Genomic DNA, 25,658 nt, shown 5'->3' with positions numbered 1-25,658 from the left:
TGTAGATCATTTTTCCTCCTCCAGTAGGTATAGCTTTTAGAACTGATTTTTAAAAATATAACTAAATATTATCATATTTTGTCACACATGTCAGGCTACTGGGACAATGGAACAAGGATCCAGAGCTGACATCAATTGCAGAGAATTTAATCCTTGCACACATACGCAATCCCTTCCACCTGCCTGAGAATGCCCCCGCCGCCCCCTTCAGACCCCAAGTGATTCTCTGCTTACTGGCTCCCTTGCAGTCTGATTCACCCGACTTGAAGCTCGCCACTAACCAGGGGGGAGTTGCTTTTAATACTCCCTCGCCACTCACTCCCAGTCAACGTAAGGATGGCAGTTCGCAGGCCTGCTCCTCGCTTTGGGGATGCCAATCCGGCCAGGCTTCTCAACACTGTGGATGAGAGGTGGGCCACCCGGTTTCCCTCGAGGGGGTCAGAGGACCAGCAGCAGGGTCAGTAATGCAGCCTGAGAGTCAGCTGCTGTCAGTTTAGGTTGCATGAGGAGGAGGGCGGCCATCCAGTGCAGGAAGAAGACCAACAATATCTACTGAGCTGCAAGGGTACGTTAACAGCACTCTCTCCTGGCATCAGTTCCACCTGCTACCCCTCAAATTCCCAAATCCCCCCCCCAATATCACTGGCTGACACTTAGCACCCTCCCCACATCTGATCTTCGTGCTTGTTCCTCAGAACAAGCCCCCTTCATATGCTGGTGCCACCTGCTATAAACTCCCCCAACCCATCAAATGTGTGGCTCACAATGCCCTCTCTTTGTCCCTGCAGGAGAAGATGGCCCATAATAAATGGGAAAGGGCCAAGACTGGGGGAGTAATCCAGAGATCTGAGTCCTCACCCACTATGAGGAACGGGCCCTGGAAATTGTGGGGTTGCTGGAGGGAGGACAGTCACCGACAATGAGGCTGGCCTGTGCCCGAGAGAGGCAAGGATCCACTGCCCCTTCACCCAGATGACCTGTCTCATGTTCATGTCAGAAAATTATCCAAACCCCTCACTGACAACATGTCGATTGTCTCGCAGGATCTTCATCTAAGAGGCCGGGCCATCCAGAGTTGTTTTCCCCCTATCCAGGGGAGCTCTGAGGAGACCGCCTCGAGGCATCTGAACTATCGCCCACACCTTCCATCAGCAAACACCTCGGTGGGAGATATTAGCGGACAGGCCTCTAGGGCACAATGTGGTGAGAACAGCAGTTGCTGATGCACAAGACGTGGAGGGGAGTCAGGAACATCCGAAGGACACAGCAGTCGGAGATGTGCTGGATGCCAGGACTCGACTGGGTCCCATCCAGATTTTGAGTCTCTGGACAAGGTTCTCACAGAGTTGATGCAAATGATAGGACACAGCCGTGAGATTCAGGAGGGTTTGTCAGCGACACTCGAGCGACTGCACGCCCAATTGGAATCCCAAAGCTTTCAGGCACAGGAGATGATGGCGACAATGTGTGACACAGAGGCCACCACTGCTAGGGTGATGACCGCTGTGGAAAACCTGGAGCACGGCGTCCGCGTCTTGCGTGGTGGTGTCGAAGTCATGGCTCACTCTGTGATGACCGTGGCAGCGAGCCTCAACATCATGTTCCAGTTGCTGAGGGACATGTCCCAGGCGCAGGTGGACATTGCCGAGGTACTCTAGAGCATGGCCCAGTCACTGAGGACCATCGCTGAGGGTGTCGACACCATGGTGCAGACAATGGGGACCCTCCTGGACTGGCAGCACCAGATGACTCTCAGGCCTCTGGAGCACACATCAGCTGCCCCTCCATCCCATGGAGGCCCCAGTTGGGGAGGAGGAAGCGCTGGAGTCCGACCTGGTGCCTGCCACCCAGGAGATGGTGGCAGTCTCCAGTTCTTCCAAATCAGCCCACCCCTCATCTTCCTTCAAAGGCAGCAGGGCGCAGAAAGCAGCAGGCTGCCTCCACCTTTGATGTGCATCCTGGAGACACACCTAGACGAAGCAATAGACCACAAAGGATCAAGAACAATAAGAAGGTCTGAGTGGTCACCGTAGGGGAGGATGGGTGTGACCGGCTGTCAACAGTAAAACAGGAGTCGGACTTCTGCAGAAACTGAGGAGCACCAGTGCTTTTCTCACAGCGAGTTATTATCACTCTCCTGCCTTGTGTAGTGACCCTCTGACAGTGCCATCACAGGCCCCATCACCTTGGAAAAATTCTAAATGAATAATGAATCTGGTAATGAGAACAGCCGGGGTGAAAGCTAGCAATTTGCATTTCCTATGCATGAATGTTGGTGACAGAATGTAATTTGTGTAGATCTGTTTCTCTGCTGGTCATATTTGTTTGTGAATTCCTCATTTTGCCACCATTCGTGAAAACCATATTGACCACATCTAGCACATCAGAAATTCTCCGAAGAGGCAATCAGATAGGTTGATGAAGGCCTTACTTGGTTTAACCACGTGATATTTGACAGCATTTCATATACAAAACTTATTTAAATTCATGGAATTTGAGAAACTGCCTAATTCAGTGTTCTTCAAACTTTTTTTCCGGGGTCCCATTTTTACCAACCGGCCAACATTCGGGACCCAACCCGACCAAACTTCGCGACCCACGCCGGCCGACCTGCGCGTCCCACCATTTTCTCTTACCTTGTTTGCTGCTGACAAAAATGGAGGAAATGGTTTTGGGTCCCTTTGGCCCTCGTACACGCTCCTCCAATGGAACCTGTTGGATGAAGGTGAAGCCTTCCGGGGTCGGAAAGTATGGAGTCTCCATCTGTCCAAAATTCTGCATTTTTTTCCGGTAACATTTTATCAAATAAACTCCCCCCAAACTTGTAAAAAAAAAAAGAATAAAATAAATGAAAAAAATAAAAATTAAATGAATAAACCCCCCCGAACTTGTGAAATAAAAAGCTGCGACCGTTTAAAAAAAAAAAGTGGCCGCACTGCGCATGTGTGCCCAATCATCGGCGCACGTGCGCTGTGCGGTCACATTTTTTACATGTTCGCGGCCATCTTGAAGGCTGCTGCAGCTGTTGTGCACAGATTTGTGCGATCAGGAGCGCCACGACGGACGGCTCCGTGACCCTCCCGACACCCGCCCGCCACTCACCCGCGGGTCACGCTCCCGAGTTTGACAATGCCTGGCCTAATTGCACTGGAAATTGTTTTTGTAATAGCATATAGGAAGGGGCGATAACTAAAGCTCTAATTGAGGTCAGTGTTCCGATGAATTCTGACCTAGGCCTTTTACTGTTTGCAGTATTCATAAATAAGAGTACCAATGCCTTACTAAGTGCTGCCTTTTTAGGAATTCCACCTTTTGCATGAGATTTTAAAGCAAAATCCCAGTATTAAGATGCCATGAAATACTTGATGAGCAGGGAGCTAGTTATTCTTGTGCCCTGATCAACATTTATTTCCTCAGCCAATATCAGTTAAAACAGATTAACTGCTCTTTCTTTAATTTGTGGTTTGTGGCCCCTTTTAAAATAGCTGTTCTATTTACCTGTAGAACACTGATTGCATTTCAAAAGTAATACATTCGATTATAATCTGCATTGAAATATTCTGATTCGAAACAAGTCTGTAAACTTGAATAGTAGTTAGTAACTCATTAGCCATATTGAATGCCAGTATGAGTTATAGAGATCAGTGATCGACAATACTGTATTTAACCAAAAAGGTGATCTCGCCATATAAACTATGAAAATCGGTATTTGGTAATTTAACAAATCCATTGAAATTCGTTGAGAAGAGAATGGGGTGGGTATAAAATTGGACATTGACTTGCTATTGACAGCTTTGAATTCCTGCCTACGGCCAATTTCACACCTATTATTTCTGTGGTCAAGTGGTGCCCCATGTTAGCGGTTGCACAAACAGTTAAAATATGATGAACTTTTTTTTAAAAAGGCATAAAGCCACCTTTTATTTTTACCCACCCTGTCAAACTTTATTTTTCTCCCTGAATGCCTGCCAGCCTACTTGCTTGGTGTATTATGCGTGTGTGTTTGGCTCATTTCCAATTAAAATCTTCATTTTCTCAATAATTGTGAGAAAGAGGCAGAGAATAGTAGTACCAAATCAGATGAGGTTAAAAGCTTGAATATGCATTGACCGTGTTGGTTCATGGAATCCATTCTCCCACAGTCTCTTGTCTAGTATGTACATTATATGCTGAAACACATTTTCAATGGAATCACTCATTTAATGCAAGATTGGGTCCCAAGCGACACTATTAAAATATTGACTGCATTTCTGTCTGAAATTCAAACGTTCCTTTAAATTACTTTCATCGTTCACCATCGTATGAGTTGCAACACAGACTGTGGACAGCTTGATTTTGCAGCTAGTTGGCGTTGCTAGTTAATTCTGACTCCTTGTTTTGGCCTGCATGTCTGCCTCCACTACTTCCTGTATTGTTGGTGCCTTTGGTAAATTTTGAATTAAGTTGATCATTTTCTCAACGATTGTGAGAGGTGCGAATAATTCTGTGCCAGTTGTGCTTCAATCACTTGCATTTGAAATTTCAGCTCCAGTACTTAATGCTTGCTGTATGATTCAAAACATTTGATTCTGAAATATACTTTTAAAGCCTTGGCTCAGCTCTGCAGTTTGATATTTGCCCCTTTTATTATAATTGAAATATAACACGAGGTTAGTGATAATAGCAATGTGACACTAGTGCAGTTTTAAGCTGGTGAATGTAGTCCCATTGCTTTCAAAGCTATGAGCGCTCTGCAAATAAATGTTCTTCAACTTTTGTACTTCGCTTTGGGTCAAAATGCCTTGATTTCCATTGCGTTAATTTGAATTTCCTAATGCGACCATTGAGTACACAACCTCAAATCCAATAATAGTTGGGCCAGAACCTCAAATCTAATAATAGTTGGGCCAAAGTCTGTTGTCAAAATAATGATGAGGCAATGGTGCTCGCTGTTATTTATCCATAATTGGTACAGCAACTTCAGATGAGGAGCAGATGCATGGTTAAATGTGAATGCCCAAAGTTTGCTGTCAGTGTTCCATTTCGTCGCTCTACTGTTCTCAAAGTTCTCACTTTCGGCAACTTTGGAAACCAAGTTTTTTTTTTGAGGATGCAGGGCTAAAGTTAGATACTGTTAGATGCCCTGCTCACTACAAATTCTGGCCAGGAATAATGAAACACTAGGTTTTACTGCCACCTAGTGAATGAAATAAGCATTTCGTCAAGTAGATGATCCGTGTGAGCTTGGAATCATAAAATATTCTGGCACAGAAGCTTTAAACAAATTGATTTTTAATGATCATTAAATGAGTGTTTAGAGAGAGTCTACTCTTTCCACCAACTTGATCTTTTTCACCCATTCTACCAAATAAGATAACTTAAATAGTGAGTAACATAAAATTTTGGCTTTAGTAAAGACTTTAGCGTGGAGCTGAGCTATAGAAACTTCACTATTGGGCTGTATCTGAGGAGTAACAACTTTGATAGTAAAGCACACGTTAATTTTTTTTCTAACCTTCATAAAATAGTGATCTCCAATATAGAGTTGCATATTTCAGATTCATCATGTGAACAGTACTCTTTCAAATGATGATGAGACCTTGTCGTCATTTTCTAAAACCTAGCATGCCAGTCTCTCGCATAGAACAGTAAATGTCCATAATTGTGTGTTTTTGTCTCCCATTTCCCCTCGTGCCTGTCTATCAAAGAATTATAATTACTGGTATTTTCACTTGGTGCAGAAAGCACTGGTTAGCAAAAGTTATAACTTAAAAGAGGCACACATTGACTGTATCAAAAAATCGAGTTTGCCATATTCTGGAAGAGATTGTAAATCTAGTCTTTCATCTTGTGTGCATCCATGATCACATCTGAAAGTGCAGCTACTGAGGCATCACACTCAGAGACATAAAAGTACAAGACCAGAAAAGTTTCTCTGGGCTATGTGATTGGATCCAAAAATGGATATCTGCTAAGCATCAAACATCCATAAGGCATAGAATTCGCCTTAACCCCAAAATAATTACCTGTTCAATCACCAATCAAATATCAACTGGCGAATGAGAATGAATCAAAGCAGCAACAAGGAACATTTAATCGTCATGAGGTGCAATCTGCACAAAACTGACTAGTCAAATTTCTCAACCTTTCTTCAAATCTATCGCCTGCAATATAGCAAGCACCTCAAAACCAACCAGTTAACTTGCTGAGATTTCCACACTACTCATGCCAGGCAATGACCATCTCCCAACAAGAGAGAATCTAACCATCTCTCCTTTACATTCAGTGACATTGCCATTGCTGAATCACCCACTATGAACATCTTGGGGTTACCATTGACCAGTAAACTGAACTGGACCAGCCATATAAATACTGGAGCTGCAAGAGCAAGTCAGAGGCTGGAAACTTTGCAGCAGGTAACTCTCCTCTTAGCTCCCTAAGTCGTGTCCATCATCTACAAGGCACAAGTCAAGAGTGTGATTGAATACTCTTCACTTGGCTGGATGATTGCAGCTCCAACAACACTGAAGTAGCACGCCATCCAACACCTTCATTTCGTATATCCACAAACACACACAGTGGTAGCAGTGTGCACCATCTACACAATGCATTGCAGCAACCTTCCAAACCCACACCCTCTATCATCTAGAAAGATGAGGGCAGCGGATGCTTGGGAAGACCACTATCTCCAGGTCAAATATCATCCAGCCTTGGAACTAATTTGCCATTCTTTCAATGTCATAGGGTCAAACTCCTGGAACTCCCTTCCTAACTGCACCGTGGATGTTACTACACCACATGGATTGCAGAGATCCAGGAAGGCCACCTTCTTGAGAACCATTCTGGATGGGCAGAAACTACTCACCTGGCCACCAACCGTCTCATCCTGTGAAATATTTTTTAAAAAATACTATCTCCCACTACAGCATAGGAAGTCACTGACATCATTGTGTACCTGGAACAGGATATCGGCACCCATCGCCCCCTTGCCGCTTCACATGCCCCACCCCCACCATGCGCCACTTGCTGTCTCCCTCCCAGTTCACTTGCTGTCCTGCTTGCTGCCTATAGTCAACAAGGGAGTAGGGCAGCAAGTGAAAGGGAGACGGTGAGCGGTAAGGAACGGACCAGCCAATGAGACCAAATGGCAATGGATTTATTATGGGTTCAATAGTTTGCAGTTCGTAACTATGGTGGAAAAAACTTCATCTCATTGATGCTGCACTTGTTAAAATATCTTTACATTGCTCAATATTACGGCTGAGAAGTATCAAAGATGTCACAGGCATTGCAACTGCATATCCAGTGGCAGCAATTCTGCCTATGTTCCAGACTGCCAATGAGTGATAAAGCTTTAAAAGATCCGTTATACTAATGATATAATTGCAAGATTTCTAAAAGAGAGCCTTTTTAATAAAACACTGGCTGACATTATTCCTTGTTGACTGCAGGGACTCTGAGCTGTCTGACTACTAGAAGATACAACTATAAGCAAAGAGTAATTTTAAGGTAAGAAAACTTTTGCAACCATTTAAAGTTGTCTTTATGTTTTGTTATGGGGAAGGCGTTTTCAGAACCCCAAAATGTATCATGGAGTTCAACCAAGCTCTCCCTTTAATGGATTTGTTGCTTTTCCTAGCACACGGCTTTTTCCCTGGTGTGGTATTACAATTATGGACACGTGGGCTAAACACTGTTTATTCCATGAACTCAACTTAACATCTTAAATAAACATTGGACCTCTTAACACCCCTTACTTCAAAGATAACTCAGAAAATATTGCAACAGTAAATAACTCCTTAAAATATTCCTTCAAACTTCCAAGGGACTTAACACCTTTAAACCGTATCACATCAGGTTAAAGGCTTTACTTTAAATCACCCAAATGATCCAGATATAGTCTTCCATGGTAGCGATCCAGCTCACTGCAAAACAGCAAGGCACTTTTAAACTGCTCTCAGCAAAACCAGCCAGGCACTTTTCAAAACTTGCAGCTCTCTGGAAAACACACAGACACCCACATACTGTTTTTAAACTGGCTTTCTCCTTTTAATCAGCTCACAGCAAACCAGCCAGGCCCTTTTAAACTGCTCTCAGCAAACCCAACCAGGCACATTTCTAACTGAAACTTCAAAATGGCTAAACTGAGCTGAGCTTCACCCACTCTCTGACATCACTGTTTTCTTAAAGTACATTGCTTACACATCCATTTCTTAAAGGCACTCTTGCATGACACCTCCCCCCAAGAAAAAAAATAAACCATCAACTTCAAGATGGTTTCATTTTTCACTTTTGCACCATCCACTAAGAAATGTACACAGTAAATATACCTTTTTGTTTTTATTAAAAAAAACAACACATGCAAACAGGTATAATAATATAGTCCATTTTTCTTTGTTCTTCTTCCTCCAACCAAAATCCTTCTCGATTGACAGTCTCTTTGAACAAAGTCTCTGCACGATCCATCCATTCCTCTACTGCTCGGCATTTCTCTTTAGAATCAGATACTTTAGTTCAATCTGACCACAGAGTCCCTTGCAATTCTCCAATACAGGAGCATTGGTGATCAAAGCTTTCAGGTAGTCAAATGCCTGTTGAAAGTCCGCTGTCCATTGAATTTTGATATGTTTCTTCAGCACTTCCATCAGTGAGTAATCACGCCACAAAACTTTTGCACAACTGTTCGATCAAATCCACTCATGCTAAGAAATCGCATTATTTCCCATCGTCTTGAGGATAACGGAAACTCCACAAGGAAAGTGATTTGGGCTTCTCCAAATTCACTTTCGGCGAGGTTCATCACCAAACCCGCCTCCTGAAGTCGACCGAAGAACTCCATACGATGTTTTAAATGTTCTTTCCATGTCTGGAAGTTGGAAATAAAAGCAGATTGTCCCACTTTCTCAATTTAATCCTTCAATGGTGGGACAGGATAAGAGTCCGTTCTTATAACTGCATTCACCTTTCTATAGTCCACACACAACCATCGGGTACCATCTGGTCTAGGTACCATCACTATGGGTGAGCTCCATTGGCTGCAACCCACTTCAATTATGCCATTCTTCAGCATACTCTCAATCTCTCTGTTAACCTGTGCCAATTGTAAAGGATTAAGTCTATATGGATGTTATTTGATAGGTACAGCATTTCCCACATCTACATCATGTATAACCATTTTAGTACTTCCCAATTTATCTCTACAAACCTGCCCATGTGATATCAATAACTCTTTCAGATCAGTTCGTTTTTCCTCTGGAAGGTAACTTAACAATTCATCCCAATTTTTAAGAACATCCTCATTTCCCAATTTAATTTGAGGTATGTCAAATTCACAGTCATCTGGATTTGGTTTGTCACTTTGAGTTAGAATCATTAAAACCTCCTTTTTCTCTCCTTCCCTTTCAAAGTACCTTTTAAGCATATTCACATGACACACTCGGTGAGCCTTCCTTCTATCTGGTGTTTTTACCACATAATTCACCTCACTTAATTTCCTTTCAATCTGATACGGTCCACAAAACCTAGCTTTTAAAGGCTCCCCTACCACTAAAACTTTATCCCCACTGGCAAAACTACGAACTTTGGATTTCTTGTCCGCTACCCCTTTCATCACATTTTGTGCAACTTTCAAATGTTGTCTAGCCAATTCTATTTAATCGTTCCCTAAAATTTGACACGTAATCCAATAGTGTAATTTCCGATTTCTCACCCAGCAGTTTTTCCTTAATCAATTTAAGTGGTCCTCTTACCTCATGACCAAAAATTAGTTCAAAAGGACTAAATTTGGTAGACTCATTAGGTGCATCCCGAATTGCAAACAATACGAATGGGATTCCTTTATCCCAATCCTCTGGATAATCTTGACAATACGCCCTCAACATTGTCTTTAATGTCTGATGCCACCTTTGTAACGCACCCTGCGATTCTGGATGGTACGTAGTTGATTTAAGGTGTTTTATTCCGAAGCTATCCATAACTTCTTTGAATAACTTTGAAGTAAAATTTGTTCCTTGATCCGATTGAATTTCTGTGGGTAGTCCATATCTAGTAAAGAATTTAAGTAACTCCTCCACAATCCTTTTAGCTGTAATATTACGTACTGTAATGGCCTCTGGAAACCTAGTAGACACATCCATTACAGTAGAAAATATTGATTCCCACTTTTTGTTTTAGGAAGCGGTCCTATACCATCGATTAGGACCCTTGTAAAAGGTTCCTCAAATGCTGGAATGGGTATTAAGGGTGCTGGTTTTATCACTGCCTGAGGTTTCCCTATCACTTGACATGTGTGACATGATTGACAAAATTTAACTACATCTTTATGTAGTCCAGGCCAATAAAAATGTTTCTGGATTTTAGCTTGAGTTTTCCTTATTCCCAAATTACCTCCCACTGGTACCTCATGTGCAACTCGCAACACCTCCTTTCTATACCCTACCGGCAATACTACTTGATGAACATCTGCCCACTTTTCATCCGCCTGCATATGTACAGGTCTCCATTTTCTCATCAAGACATCATTTTTACGGTAATAACACTCTGGTATACTCTCAGATTCCTCTTCCGTATATGCTTTCTGATATATCCGTTTTATTTCTACATCTTTCTGTTGTAACTCCGCCAATTTTCCTGAACTAAAAATATCCGCCTCATCCTCCACCTGTTCTTGTTCTTTTTCAACCATCTGATCAAAAATCGTTTCTGATAATTGCACTTGAACTTCATCTTCACTCTTTCATTTCTCCTCTTGTCTTAACCTATGACTTTGCGACCTTGTTACTACACAATCCGGAGAAATTCCAGGATATTCGTCCTTCAACCCTTCAGTTGTCTGATTTTCCACTGACTTATCAACCACAGTAGGCCTCACTCCCACCTGCAATCCAGTTATATCATTACCCAAGATAAACTGGATTCCTGGACAAGATAGTTTATCTATTACTCCTACTACCACTTCACCATTCTTCACCTGACTTTCCAACCTTACCTTATATAATAGAACGCCCTGAATTCCACGTATCACCACCTTTTCTGGCAACGTTCTTCCCAAACTACATAATTCCTCATCTCTTACCATTAAAGATTGACTAGCCCCTGTATCTCTTAAAATTGTGACTTCTTTACCTGCTCCTCCTGATACACGAGTAAACTTTACCCACACAAGTAAATTCTGACAAGTAAAGACATCTGGCACGGGGACTTCCGGTTGCGGCGATGCACTGCTAAGCTGCATGTTGCGGCAGCTCCCGTTCTATCGGACCTTTGGGCTCTTTTCGGGAGCCCCAACGGAAATTTTTTCAGACCAAACCCAGTGTGGGGTGACGAAGGAAAGTGCCCCCCCCCGGGTGTGTATGGAAAAGACCAGTGGCAGTGGCCAGATTGCGAAGGATCCTTTGGAGCAGCGGCAGAGAAGAGAAGGAAGAAGCGAGATGGCGGCAGATGGAGCCCAGACGACATGGGGCCCGGACCAGCAGGAATTCCTCCGACGGTGTGTGGAGGAACTAAAGAAGGAGGTTCTGGCGCCGATGTTATTGGCAATCGATGGGCTGAAGGAAACACAAAAGGTCCAGGCGATAGAGCTCCGTGGAGTGAAGGCAAAGGCAGCCGAAAATGAGGATGAGATACAGGGTCTGGTGGTAAAAACGGAGACGCATGAGGCGCTACATAAGAGATGTATCGAAAGGCTGGAAGCCCTGGAGAACTGCGCGAGGAGGAAGAACCTCCGAATTCTAGGTCTCCCCGAAGGAACGGAGGGAGCTGACGTTGGGGCTTATGTGAGCACGATGCTCCATACGCTAATGGGAGCTGAGGCCCCATCGGGCCCCCTGGAGGTGGAAGGGGCTCACCGGGTCCTTGTGAGAAGACCAAAGGCGGGAGAACTATCAAGGGCGATAGTGGTGAGATTCCACCGCTTCACGGACAGAGAGGCTGTCTTGAGCTGGGCCAAGAAGGTACGGACTAGCAGGTGGGAGAATGCGGTGATACGAGTGTATCAGGACTGGAGCGCGGAGGTGGCGAGAAGGAGGGCGAGCTTCAATCGGGCCAAGGCGGGAAGAAAATAAAATTTGGGATGCTGCAGCCGGCGCGATTGTGGGTCACGCATCAGGGCAAGCACTACTACTTCAAAACGGCGGATGAGGCATGGACCTTCATCCAAGAAGAGAAACTGGACTAGAACTGTGAGACTGATGTTGGGGGGAAACAACGAGGTGGTGGTACAGAAGTGTAAATTGGGGAATGGGAGGTTTATAATATTGAAACGATAGATGGGGAATTTCTCTCCTCTAGATGGGGGACACGGAGAAATGTGGGCGCCGGTGGAAAAAGGGACTGAGGGGGGGGATGGGGAAAGAGGGAGCTGCGCCATAGGGGGCGGGGCCGATAGGAAAGCGCAGGGTTTTTCCCGCGCTATGGAGATGATGGCGGGAAGATAAGCGCAGGAAGGGAGTTCCACACGCAGGGGGGTCAAAGGGAGAACGGGGGAAGCCGGGGTCTGTTAGAGTTAGCTGACTTTCGGAAGCATCATGGGGGGAGTAACCATGCTAGATGCTGCTGAGTGCAAGAGGGAGCTGGCAACAGAAGAGGTGGACGGGAAGGCGCCGCCTGGGGGATGGGTGGGTGCGCGGGACCCGGACGGGGGGCTGGCCCAAAATAGGGGATAGCTAGTCGGGGGGGGGGGGGGGGCAATCCGGCTGATCACGTGGAATGTGAGAGGCCTGAATGGGCCGATTAAGAGGGCCCGGTTGTTCGCGCACTTAAAAAGACTGAAGGCGGACGTAGTCACGCTTCAGGAGACGCATCTGAAGGTGGCAGATCAGGTTAGGTTAAGGAAAGGATGGGTGGGGCAGGTGTTCCACTCCGGGTTGGACGTGAAAAATAGGGGGGTGGCGATACAGGTGGGGAAACGGGTGTCGTTCGAGGCCAAGAATATAGTGGGGGTTCATGGGGGTAGATATGTGATGGTGAGTGGTAGATTGCAGGGAAAGGAAGTCGTGCTGGTAAATGTATATGCCCCGAACTGGGATGACGCGGGATTTATGAAGTGGATGCTGGGACGTATCCCGGACCTGGAGGTGGGAAGCCTGGTAATGGGGGGGGACTTCAATACTGTGCTGGATCCAGGGCTAGACCGGTCTAGATCCAGGACTGGAAGAAGGCCGGCAGCGGCCAAGGTGCTTAGGGGGTTTATGGAACACATGGGGGGAGTGGATCCGTGGAGATTTGCTAGGCCGTTGGTCAAAGAGTTCTCCTTTTTCTCCCATGTCCACAAGGTATATTCCCGAATAGATTTTTGTTCTGAGTAGGGCACTGATCTCGAAGGTGGCAGGAACGGAGTACTCGGCCGTAGCCGTTTCAGACCATGCCCCGCACTGGGTGGATCGGGAATTAGGAGAGGAGAGGGAGCAGCGCCCACTCTGGCAACTGGATGTGGGACTATTGGCGGACGAGGGAGTCTGTGGAAGGGTACGGGGATGTATTGAGAGATACCTGGAGGTCAATGACGATGGCGAAGTTCAGGTGGGGGTAGTATGGGAAGCGCTGAAGGCGATGGTTAGGCGAGAGTTGATCTCCATTAGAGCTCACAAGGAGAAACAAGAGGGCAAAGAAAGGGAGAGATTAGTGGGGGAGATTTTGAGGGTGGATAAAAGATATGCGGAGGCCCCGGACGAAGGACTATATAGAGAGAGGCGAAGACTTCAGACGGAGTTTGACCTGCTGACCACAGGAAAGGCAGAGGCACAGTGGAGGAAGGCACAGGGGATGAGATGTGAGTTTGGGGAAAAGGCGAGCCGGCTGCCGGCCCACCAACTTAGCAAGAGGATAGCGGCGAGAGATTGGGGGAGTTGGGGATGAAACGGGAACTACGGAGCGGAGAGCAGGGAAGGTAAATGAGGTGTTTAAGACCTTCTATGAGAGGCTATATAAGTCCCAACCCCCGGAGGGAAAAGAGGGAATGCAACAGTTTCTGGACCAACTAAGGTTCCCGAGGGTGGAGGAGCAGGAGGTGGCAGGTCTGGGGGCGTCAATTGAGGTGGATGAGGTGACTAAAGGACTGGGGAACATGCAAGCAGGGAAGGCCCCGGGACCAGACGGGTTCCCGGTGGAATTCTACAGGAAATATGTGGACCTGTTGGCCCCGCTGCTGGCGAGAACTTTTAACGAGGCCAGAGAAGGGGGGATACTACCCCCGACAATGTTGCAGGCGACGATATCACTAATCCTGAAGCGGGATAAAGATCCGCTGCAATGCGGGTCATATAGGCCTATCTCACTCCTAAATGTAGACGCCAAGTTGCTGGCAAAAGTGCTGGCGACGAGGATAGAGGATTGTGTCCCGGGGGTGGTGCATGAAGACCAGATGGGGTTTGTAAAGGGGAGACAACTGAATGTCAACGTTCGACGGCTGCTGGGGGCGATAATGATGCCCCCAGCGGAGGGGGAGGCAGAGATAGTGGTGGCGATGGATGCGGAGAAGGCATTCGATAGGGTAGAGTGGGAGTATTTATGGGAGGTGTTGAGAATGTTTCGGTTCGGGGAGGGGTTTGACAGATGGGTCAGACTCCTATATGGGGCCCCAGTGGCAAGTGTAGTCACAAACCGGCAAAGATCGGAGTATTTTCGGCTACACAGGGGAACAAGGCAGGGGCGACCCCTGTCCCCATTACTGTTCGCGTTGGCAATTTCACGGGGCTGTTTAGCACAGGGCTAAATCGTTGGCTTTGAAAGCAGGCTTTGAAAGCAGACCGAGGCAGGCCAGCAGCACGGTTCGATTCCCGTAACAGCCTCCCCGAACAGGCGCCAGAATGTGGCGACTAGGGGCTTTTCACAGTAACTTCATTTGAAGCCTACTTGTGACAATAAGCAATTTTTATTTTTCATTTTCATTTCATTTCAATTGAACCACTGGCCATAGCGTTGAGAGACTCTAAGAAATGGAGGGGGGTGGTTAGAGGGGGAGAGGAACATCGAGTGTCACTCTACGCAGATGACTTACTGCTATATGTTGCGGACCCTGTAGAGGGGATAACAGAGGTTATGCAGATATTGAGGGTGTTTGGAGATTTTTCGGGATACAGGCTAAATATGGGGAAGAGCGAGCTTTTTGTAATACACCCCGGGGACCAGGGAAGAGGAATAGACGCCCTGCCGTTAAAGAGAGTGGAAAGGAGCTTTCGATATCTGGGGATCCAGGTAGCTAGCAGCTGGGGAACTCTACACAGACTTAATCTGACGTGGTTGGTGGAGCAGATGGAGGAGAATTTTAAGAGGTGGGATATGCTGCCGCTCTCATTGGCAGGCAGAGTGCAGACGGTAAAAATGATGGTTCTCCCGAGGTTTCTTTTCGTGTTTCAACGTCTCCCCATTCTGATCACAAAGGCCTTTTTCAAGAAAATAGACAGGAGCATTATGAGCTTTGTGTGGGCAGGGAAGACCCCGAGGGTAAGGAGGGGGTTCCTGCAGCGTAGCAGGGACAGAGGGGGACTGGCGTTGCCGAGCCTGGATGACTACTACTGGGCCGCCAATGTGGCAATGGTTTGTAAGTGGATGAGGGAGGGAGAGGGGGCGGCGTGGAAGAGGCTGGAGATGGCGTCCTGTAAAGGAACGAGCCTAAAGACGCTGGTGACGGCGCCGCTGCCTCTCTCCCCGAAAAGGTATACCACAAACCCAGTGGTGGTGGTAACCTTAAGGATCTGGGGGCAATGGTGACGACACGGGGGTGACGGGTGCCTCGGTGTGGTCCCCGATCAGGAATAACCACAGGTTTGTCCCAGGAAGGATGGACGGAGGGTTCCAGAGCTGGCAACGAGCAGGAATTAGGAAACTGAGAGATTTGTTTATAGACGGGACGTTTGCGAGCCTGGGAGCGCTGGAGGAAAAGTATGAGTTGCCCCCGGGGAATATCTTTAGATATATGCAAGTGAGGGCGTTTACGAGGCAACAGGTGAGGGAATGTCCGCACCTCCCGAGACAGGGGATCCAGGATAGAGTGATTTTGGGGGTATGGGTCGGGGAGGGCAAAGTGTCCGAAATATATCAGGAGATGAGAGACGAGGGGGAGGCGCTGGTAGAGGAGCTGAAGGGAAAATGGGAAGAGGAGCTGGGGGAGGAGATTGAGGAGGGGCTGTGGGCTGATGCCCTAAGTAGGGTAAATTCCTCGTCCTCGTGTGCCAGGCTTAGCCTGATACAATTTAAGGTTCTACACAGAGCACATATGACGGGAGCAAGACTGAGCAGGTTCTTCGGAGTGGAGGACAGGTGCGGGAGGTGCTTGGGAAGCCCGGCGAACCACACACATGTTTTGGTCGTGTCCGGCACTGGATGAGTACTGGAGGGGAGTGGCAAAGGTGATCTCAAAGGTGGTGAAGGTCCGGGTCAAGCCAGGCTGGGGGTTAGCTATATTTGTGGTAGCGGAAGAGCCGGGAGTGCAGGAGGTGAAAGAGGCCGATATTCTAGCCTTTGCGTCCCTGATAGCCCGGCGAAGGATTCTACTTATGTGGAAGGAAGCGAAACCCCCCGGCGTGGAGGCCTGGATAAACGATATGGCAGGGTTCATAAAACTGGAACAAATGAAATATGCACTTAGAGGATCGGCTCAGGGGTTCTCCAGGCGGTGGCAACCGTTCCTTGACTATCTCGCGGAACGCTAAGGGAAAATAGATCGTCAGCAGCAGCCCAGGGGAGGGGGGCGGGGGGAGCACTATTTTTTGTTACTTTATTAGTTCACTATATTATTTAACTAATGTTATTTATCAGTTATTGTACTATTTTTATGTTGATTTGTAAAATGGAAAAATTCTGTTTGAAAACTTTAATAAAATATATATTTTAAAAAAAGACTTCTGGCACCTTCTTAACAATTACTTCTTGAACAGGCTGTCCAATCGTTTGCGCCTCCTTCGCTTCCCTTGGGCTTTCCTTTACCACTCGAACAAACCCCACTATCTTATCCTGTGTTACCACATCAGCCGTCCCAGTGCTTTTCTTCAACCACCAACACTGTGACTTTAAATGGCCTAGTTTATTACAGTGAAAACATTTGAAACTTTTCATTTCTTTTCCACCCTCCTGGATTTCTTTTTTAATCTGAGGTACACTCTCTTTATTGTCTCCCATCAGATCACCTTTACCATTTGAGTATTCCTCATGTCCCCAGTTTCTATCCCTCACCGGCTGAAACTGATGTCGGAAACCAATATTTGATTTATGAACTAATTCATAATCATCTGCCATTTCCGCTGCTAATCTCGCAGATTTAACCCTCTGTTCTTCCACACGAGTTCTCACTACATCAGGAATTGAATTTTTAAACTCCTCCAAAAGTATAATTTCTCTGAGAGCGTCATACGTTTGGTCTATTTTCAAAGCCCTTATCCATCTATCAAAATTACTCTGTTTGAGCCTTTCAAACTCCATGTATGTTTGACTAAATTCTTTCCTTAAATTTCTAAACCTTTGTCTGTAAGCTTCGGGCACTAGCTCATATGCACTTAAGATGGATTTCTTCACCTCCTCATACGTTCCAGATACCTCCTCCGGTAGTGATGCAAACACTTCACTAGCTCTACCTACCAGCTTTGTTTGAATCAGTAACACCCACATGTCCTGTGGCCATTTCATTTGTTTAGCTACCTTCTCAAATTAAATGAATAAGGCTTCCACTTCCTCCTCGTCAAACCTTGGCAATGCTTGGACATATATATTTAAATAGATTCCCACCAAGCCTTCGACTATGACGCTCTTTCTCACTATCTTCATCACTATCATCCAACTGTACGTTTCCCTTTACATCTGCCAATTTTAACTGATTGTCATGTTTCATGGCCATTTTCTGAAGTTCAAACTCCCTCTCTTTATCTTTTTCCCTGATCTGTATCTCCCTTTCTTTTTCTTCTGCTAGGGCTATTCTTTCTTTTCTCCTGTCTTCTCTCTCCTTTACTTTTTCCTCTCTTTCTCTTTCCTCTCTTTCTCTTTCTCTTTCCTCTCTCGCACTCTCGTATGCAAGCCGCTTTAATTCTTTCTCATGATCCATTTGTTTAATTTGCAACTGAATTTTTGCCATTTCCAATGAGTCAAACTCCATCTCAGGCAACTTTAAATGCTTAACCACCACCATAATTACCTCATCTTTTCGCATTTTGTCAGGTAATGTTAACTGCAATATTCTTGTCAAATCTAACAGCCTGCTTTTTGTTTCTGTCCGTAAAGTACTATGTGTAACATTCTCCACCCCCAAAAACTTCTGAGCCTCTGAAAGAGCCATTGTTCACAACACTCTCCCCACTTAAACTAAAATACCACACCGGAAAAGCAACAATCCTCCACTGTCTTTAAGTTCACAAAATCAAATCATAGATAGACTTTTATCCCCCTCGAGCCCCCAATTGTTATGGGGGAGGCGTTTTCAGAACCCCAAAATGTATCATGGAGTTCAACCAACCTCCCCCTTTAATGTATTTGTTGCTTTTCCTAACACATTACTTTTGCCCTCAGTGTGGTATTACAATCATGGACACGTGGCCTTTTAAACACAAAACACTGTTTATTCCATGAACTCAACTTAACATCTTAAATAAACATTGGATCTCTTAACACCCCTTACTTCAAATATAACTCAGAAAATATTGCAACAGTAAATAACTCCTTAAAATGTTCCTTCAAACTGCCAAGAGACTTAACACCTTTAAACCGTATCACATCAGGTTAAAGGCTTTACTTTAAATCACCCAAATGATCCAGAGATAGTCTTTCATGGTAGAGATCCAGCTCATGGCAAAACAGCCTGGCACTTTTAAACTGCTCTCAACAAAACCAGCCAAGCACTTTTCAAAACTTGCAGCTCTCTGGAAAACACACAGACACCCACACACTGTTTTTAAACTGGCTTTCTCCTTTTAATCAGCTCACAGCAAAACAGCCAGGCACTTTTAAACTGCTCTCGGCAAACCCAGCCAGGCACATTTCTAACTGAAACTTCAAAATGGCTGAACTGAGCTGAGCTCCACCCACTCTCTGACATCACTGTTTTCTTAAAGTTACATTGCTTACACATCCATTTCTTAAAGGCACTCTTGCATGACAGTTTCATATGAACAAGATAGTAATATAATAATAATCTTTATTATTGTCACAAGTAGGTTTACATTAACACTGCAAAGTTACTGTGAAAAGCCCCTAGTCGCCACACTCCGGCGCTTGTTCGGGTACACAAAGGGAGGATTCAGAATGTCCTATTCATCTAAGAAACACGTCTTTCGGGACGTATGGGAGGAAACTGGAGAGCCCGGAGGAAACCCACGCAGACACTAGGAGAATGTGCAGACTCAGCACAGACAGTGACCCAAGCGGAAATTGAACCCGGGGCCCTGGCGCTGTGAAGCAACAGTGCTAACCACTGGGCTGCTGTGCCGCCCCCTTGTATGTCTTTGATTTTGTATGTTTTTTAAATCAGCGGGCAGCATGGTAGCACAGTGGTTAGCACAGTTGCTTCACAGCTCCAGGGTCCCAGGATCGATTCCCGGCTTGGGTCACTGTCTGTGCGGAGTCTGCACATTCTCCCAATGTCTGTGTGGGTTTTGTCCGGGTGCTCCGGTTTCCTCCCACAGTCCAAAGATGTGGCGGTTAGGTGGATTGGCCATGATAAATTGCTAGTGTTCAAAAAAATGTTACTGGGTTATGGGGATAGGGCTTAAGTAGGGTGCTCTTTCCAAGAGGCAATGCAGACTCGATGGGCCGAATGGCCTCCTTCTGCGCTGTAAATTCTATGATTGAAAGACCCACTGTTCAACAGTTAAAGGAAAGGATTGAATTAATGAGCAGATCATTCCGCATCATTTTGTTTTAATATTTGGGCATTAGGTAAACTGTGTCCCATAATGGGCCACAGTAAAAGGAAAGGGCTAGCATTTACATAACACCGTGTGTGTGTGTGTCCTATGATGTGGCAAGTACCTCTTCAAATAGAGAATTGGCTTAACCAAAATGGGTGGACAACGGAGAAGTTTGTTTAACATTTCTTCAATAGTTTAATTTTAAATGTAAGCACTAATGGGAACACCAGCCTCCATTTGTTTTTGTACTTCATTTTTTACAGGGCGTGGGTATGGGCTTTGCTGGCACTGCCAGCATTTGTTGCCCATCCCTAATTGCCCTCTAAGGTGGTGGTGAGCTGCCTTCTTGAACCGTTGCAGTCCATGTGGTGTAGGTACACCCACTGTGCTATTAAGGAGGGAGTTCCAGGATTTTGACCCAGCGACAGTGAAGGAACAATGATATATTTCCATGTCAGGTTGTGTTCCCATGTTTTGTTCGTTCACGGGGACGTGGGCATTGTAGGTTGTGCCAGCATTTAATGCCCATCCCTATTTGCCCTTGAACCACATTGCTGTGGGTCTGGAGTCGCATGTCGGCCAGGCCAGGTAAGGACGGCAGATTACCTTCCCTAAAGGACATTAGTGAGCCAGATGGGTTTTTACGACAATCGACAATAGCTTCAAGGCCATCATTAGGCTTTTTGATTCCAGGGGCGGGATTCTCCGACCCCCCGCCGATGTAGCTGTCATCGGTTTGGAAGGTGCTGCCTAAGAAGTCTTGGCGAGTTTCTGTAGTGCATCTTGTAGATGCGCATGTTGCTGCTACTGTGTGCTGCTGATTGAGGGAGTTGATGCTTATGAAACAGGTGCTAATCAAGCGGGCTGCTTTGTCCTGGATGGTGTCGAGATTCTTGAGTGTTGTTGGAGCTGCACTATCCAGGCAAGTGGAGAGTATTCCATTACACATCTAACTTGTGCCATGTAGGTGGTAGACAGGTTTTGGGGATTAAGGAGGTGCGTTACTCACCACAGGACTCCTAGTCCCTAACTTGCTCTTGTTGCCACAGTATTTTTTTGGGCTGGTGCAGTTCGGTTTCTGGTCATTGGTAACACCTAGAATGTTGATAGTGAGGGATTCAGTGATGGTAATACCATTGAATGTCATGGGGCGATGGTTCCATTCTCTCTTATTGGAGATGGTCATTGCCTGGTACTTGTGTGGCAGGAATGTTAATGTCTACTTGTGATCTGCCAGGTAAGTCACTTGTGATTGAGTCTGCATTCTGAGTGAGTCCCATATCACTCGCAATTAGTTACTACATTACATCACTAATCTCCTCATTCTCCCAAATGTTTCCTCTCGAGTAACATTCCAAAGAGCCACGATTTGCAGGTGTCAATTGTGTGGTTTGCAGCCACCTCTTTTGTTGAAGTAATGAGCAAAATTATAAAGTTCAGGCAAGGACAATATATTTGAACATATTCTGAAGTATGACAGTGGTGTCAGATTATTTTCAGTGCGAGAAACTATCTGACAACATCGCAGTCTGCATGTTTGTGGCCCACAAATGTATTAAGCAAAATTTTTAACATCTTTAATTTTAATTTAGATCATCTTGAAATGAGGTTGACCGTGAATATCATCAACTGAGAAATAAGTTGGGAAGCTGAATGGATAAGAAGACTTGGAAATACTAATTGATGTGTGGAGTCTTTTTTTAATATAAATGAATATGATGATGTTTTGTCGGTTTAAGTTCACAGGTGCCATGTGTACTAGTCGCACTCTGCAGCCGGTCTGCTTTAGAGAACTTTATATTTTAAAAAAAGCAACGAACTTGAAAACAAATCATAATTGAGATACCCCCGCCCCCTCTCCCTGGTTGTCTTCAATCAGTTAAAAGTTTTTCAATTCTTCAACACTGAAATTTCAAATATTTTTTTGTTTTGAGTTGGAGAGGTCAAACTCTCTTCATCTCCTCCAATTGCAAGTTTGAAATCCGTTGTCAAGAATGGAAATTTACAATGGCACTTATGTTAGAATTTAAAAGATGATGGGAGAAAGAGCTACTTGGCTCACCATCAAGTGCAGAGTATATTCACTTTGTAGCTGGACATAGAGTACTTCTGGAAGAAACACAATATCTGGGCAAATTTCCTAAGGTTCAAAGCCAAGTGTAATTTTTTTGAAGTGTTCTACATTCTAGCCGTGTATTGATACTTAGGCCCTCTGACCAGACATTCAAGAGGTAATGAAAGCTAAACGATTATTTCTTTACAATGTATCTACAGTATTACCATTTTTTTGTTAAAAGACTGGGACACTTCTTGTATCTGTTGCTCGCAAGACCTAGTGGACAGAAGTGCGAACGTTCAGAGAACAGTTTTCTTGGGGTTTTTTTACTCCTGAGTTACACTTGGATACTGTAGCGATGCAGCTGATAACTTTGTTGTGAACATGCAGAAACCTGGACCACTTCAAAAAGCTCACAACGTAGTATTTGCAGGAAGCTCCCAGTGTCTTAACTCATCGTATCGTATTCATGTTTGGATCAGGTATCACTACATTCCACTAGTGCAAACATAATTCACTCTATTAATGTACGAACGACGTTTGAACATTTCCATCCTCAGTTACCCAGTGATGACTCTGCACTGACCTTAACAATTAAATGTGCCTTATTTTTAAAGGAAAAGATTTTTACGTACAAAGTATTTGAGAAATGAAATTCTGCTGTAGCAAACATGTTTATATGTTAGAATATGTTGTACATATTTAATAAGTTTGTGTATGATTTCTTGATTTGTAGAGTCTTGCGGTGTATATTTGTGTTGTGGTGCTAAATCATACTGTTCAGTGTTGAGATCATGTTCTTATGCATTTTTGAAATAAAGTATTTAAACTTATCCTTCTCTCGTAATGACTGAATTTGGTGCCATCAAGGGAGTCTGCGTTTCATTACAAATCCAAAAAATGGTGTAACACATTTCCCATTCGTTAAATAAACTGATGGGATACTAGGATGGTGCAGCGTGTTAGAATAGTACATTATTAACTTATCATTGTGCTTTCTGGTCTATGAATTTATATACTCCTGCCCACTTCTCCATTTAATTGTACCAGAGCTTGCTGCTAGTTAATTTCACCAGTAATCTGGTGTCCAATACTACTTTAATTTATTAATTGCAATTGTGCAAAGTTTGTCAGCTTCCTTTTATTACTTGTGCATCAGGGTGTGTTTGTTCAATTTTCCTCTCGCAATTGCACGATGAAAAAACATTTAAATCTAATTTTTCAAATCATTAATTCAAATTCGATGCCAGTTTACAGGCAGCTTCTGTTATCCAATGATTATAGGGCGTTTGTAGTTGCATTCTTTGGATAGATCAAGATGAAACATTTTTAAAAACAAATATGCACTCGCATGGGAGACCCACTAATAACTCTAAAACATTTTCTGAAAAACTCCTGCTTTTTCTGCGCGTGCTAACCTTGTGTAACGATTTTCGGTCAAGGTTTGCATCCCAACATTTATGAGTCAGATGTTCTGTCACTGGCTCCATTCCAGAAATCAGACTGGAGTGTTGATAATAACACCAAAGAAAGCACAAGGCCAGATTAGGGAAAGCACATTGTGCGACAGTCATGAAGGAGAATGCAGCGAATAGGGCAGGATGAAATGAAAATGAAAATCGCTTATTGTCACAAGTAGGCTTCAAATGAAGTTACTGTGAAAAGCCCCTAGTCGCCACATTCCGGCGCCTGTTCGGGGAGGCTGGTACAGGAATTGAACCCGCGCTGCTGCCTTGTTCTGCATTACAAGCCAGCTGTTTAGTGCACTGTGCCAATCCAGTCCCCACATATTCCAACGATACATAGGTGAGCATTGTAACAGCAGGAGGGGCTGAGAAGTCCAGATTATTGTTAGTTATAGGAATAGGCAGACATGGTGTGGAGAGAATGTGGGATTTAAGGCTCAATTTAAGATTGCACAGGGTGCTACACGGTTTACGGCCTGACTGAAGGAGAATTGAGAGAAGTGGAGTTACTACAGGGGAGGAGAGTTAATGACAGGCTGGCATTTTTCGAAATGTTGAGCTGGCTAAGTCGTGATTCGCCCACCAGCTGGAGACCACAAGGAGGTTGGGGGTTATAGAGAGATATGGTGAAGAGCTGAAACATACCTGTGAAAGTTGACTCAATACCAACTGAGAAACTGGCTGGTATATGGAAAAAATCACCTTGAGCTGACAGAGTGAAGAGAAATAATGTTAAATGTGAAGTAACCATACAAAAGTGGAAACACACAAGGGAACCCCACTCTGAGAAAACAATCTGGCTGACCATGTGGACCCAAAATATATTATTCAGTCGCTAAAGTCCAAGTTGCAATGTTTCAAAGTAGACTATCATAGAATCCCTAAGGTGCAGAAGGAGGCCATTCTGCCCATCGAGCCTGCATTAACCCTCCAGAAGAGCACTCATAGAACATTACAGCGCAGTACAGGCCCTTCGGCCCTGAGAATCAATCTAGGCCAACTCCCCAGCCCATCCCAGCAACCTAACCTGCACGTCTGGACACATGGGGCAATTTTATCATGGCCAATCCACCTAACCTGCACATCTTTGGACTCTGGGAGGACCCGGAGGAAACCCACACAGACACAGGGAGAAAGTGCAAACTCCAGACAGTCAACCAAGGCCAGAATTAAACCCAGGTCACTGAAGCTGTGAGGCAACAGTGTCATCCTCCAAAAGAAAATTGCTTTGTCTTCACATTGGCTACAATATCCCATATTTTAAAAATGCTTTATTCTAATGGAGCTTTTTGTGATCCTTGCTTCTCAAAATTTGGGATAATCCTATTATCACAAACCTGTGCCACCTCAGCAGATATTTCCTTCAAACTATAAACCAATGTTTGTTTAAAATGTAACGGTGCTTTGAAGTGTAAAGATTTAATTAAAATATTTTGAAATCACTGATTTAACTAAGAAATTCAAGCCAGGGAAGATTGATGTAGAACAAAACCGACGGAGAGACCTAACCAACTATATAAGTCAATATTCAGGGAGGAAAATTGTTATCAAGGTGCATAGACACCCAGGGGGCAATTTAATGGGGAGAAAAAATTGTTTGGGTAACGACCCCGCTATGTGACGCGAGTCTTCCGGTTTTATGTCCTCTGCGAGGAAACCCCGCCGAAGCTGCACTACCTGACTCGTGGATTGGAGTGCCGCTCGCATCTTTCGACACCCTTCGACATTCTCACCACGGCCTCTGAACACAATCTAAAAAAGCAACCCCCCCCCAAACCCCTCCCCCCCCCCCCCCCCCCGTGCCTAAATAATAAATTAACATTAACACCCCGACTTAAGACAACAGGTGTACGCACCCCCTCAGACCCTTCCAGTGTAAATAACATAAACAAAAATAAAGTAAACCCCCCCGCACCCCCCGAGCTGCTGCTGCCATTGACCAATGTCTAGCGTTCTGTCAGAAAGTCTAAGAACGGTTGCCACCGCCTAAAGAACCCTTGTACCAACCCTCTCAAGGCGAATTTCACCCTCTCCAATTTAATGAACCCTGCCATATCGCTGATCCAGGATTCCACGCTTGGGGGGCCTCGTATCTTTCCACTGAAGGAGAATCCTTCGCCGGGCTACCAGGGACGCAAAGACCAGAATTCCAGCCTCTTTCGCCTCCTGCACTCCCGGCTCCTCTGTCACCCCAAATATTGCGAGACCCCAGCCCGGTTTGACCCTGGATCCTACCACCCTCGACACCGTCCTCGCTACGCCCTTCCAAAATTCCTCCAGCGCTGGGCATGCCCAAAACATATGGGTGTGATTTGCTGGGCTCCCTGA

The 25,658-nt window shown here is 45.1% G+C and overlaps 1 protein-coding gene across 3 annotated transcripts in view; it reads left to right on the top strand.

Moving 5' to 3' along the window:
* The window catches only part of ppp2r3b (protein phosphatase 2, regulatory subunit B'', beta), a 216,949-nt gene extending 194,252 nt beyond the window's left edge, over positions 1–22,697 (top strand). For all 3 annotated transcript variants that reach the window (XM_072477286.1, XM_072477287.1, XM_072477288.1), the window contains 2 exons: positions 7,431–7,488; positions 21,401–22,697. In XM_072477286.1, the coding sequence (XP_072333387.1) occupies positions 7,431–7,455 (25 nt within the window). In that variant the 3' untranslated portion in view covers positions 7,456–7,488; positions 21,401–22,697. The remainder of the gene's footprint in view (positions 1–7,430; positions 7,489–21,400) is intronic.
* The last annotated feature ends 2,961 nt before the right edge of the window (positions 22,698–25,658 follow it).

The sequence above is a fragment of the Scyliorhinus torazame genome, chromosome 15 (assembly GCF_047496885.1).
Source record: "Scyliorhinus torazame isolate Kashiwa2021f chromosome 15, sScyTor2.1, whole genome shotgun sequence".
NCBI lineage: Eukaryota > Metazoa > Chordata > Chondrichthyes > Carcharhiniformes > Scyliorhinidae > Scyliorhinus > Scyliorhinus torazame.
The sequence above is the reverse complement of the archived record's forward strand: the minus strand, read 5'-3'. Positions and strand labels throughout refer to the sequence as shown.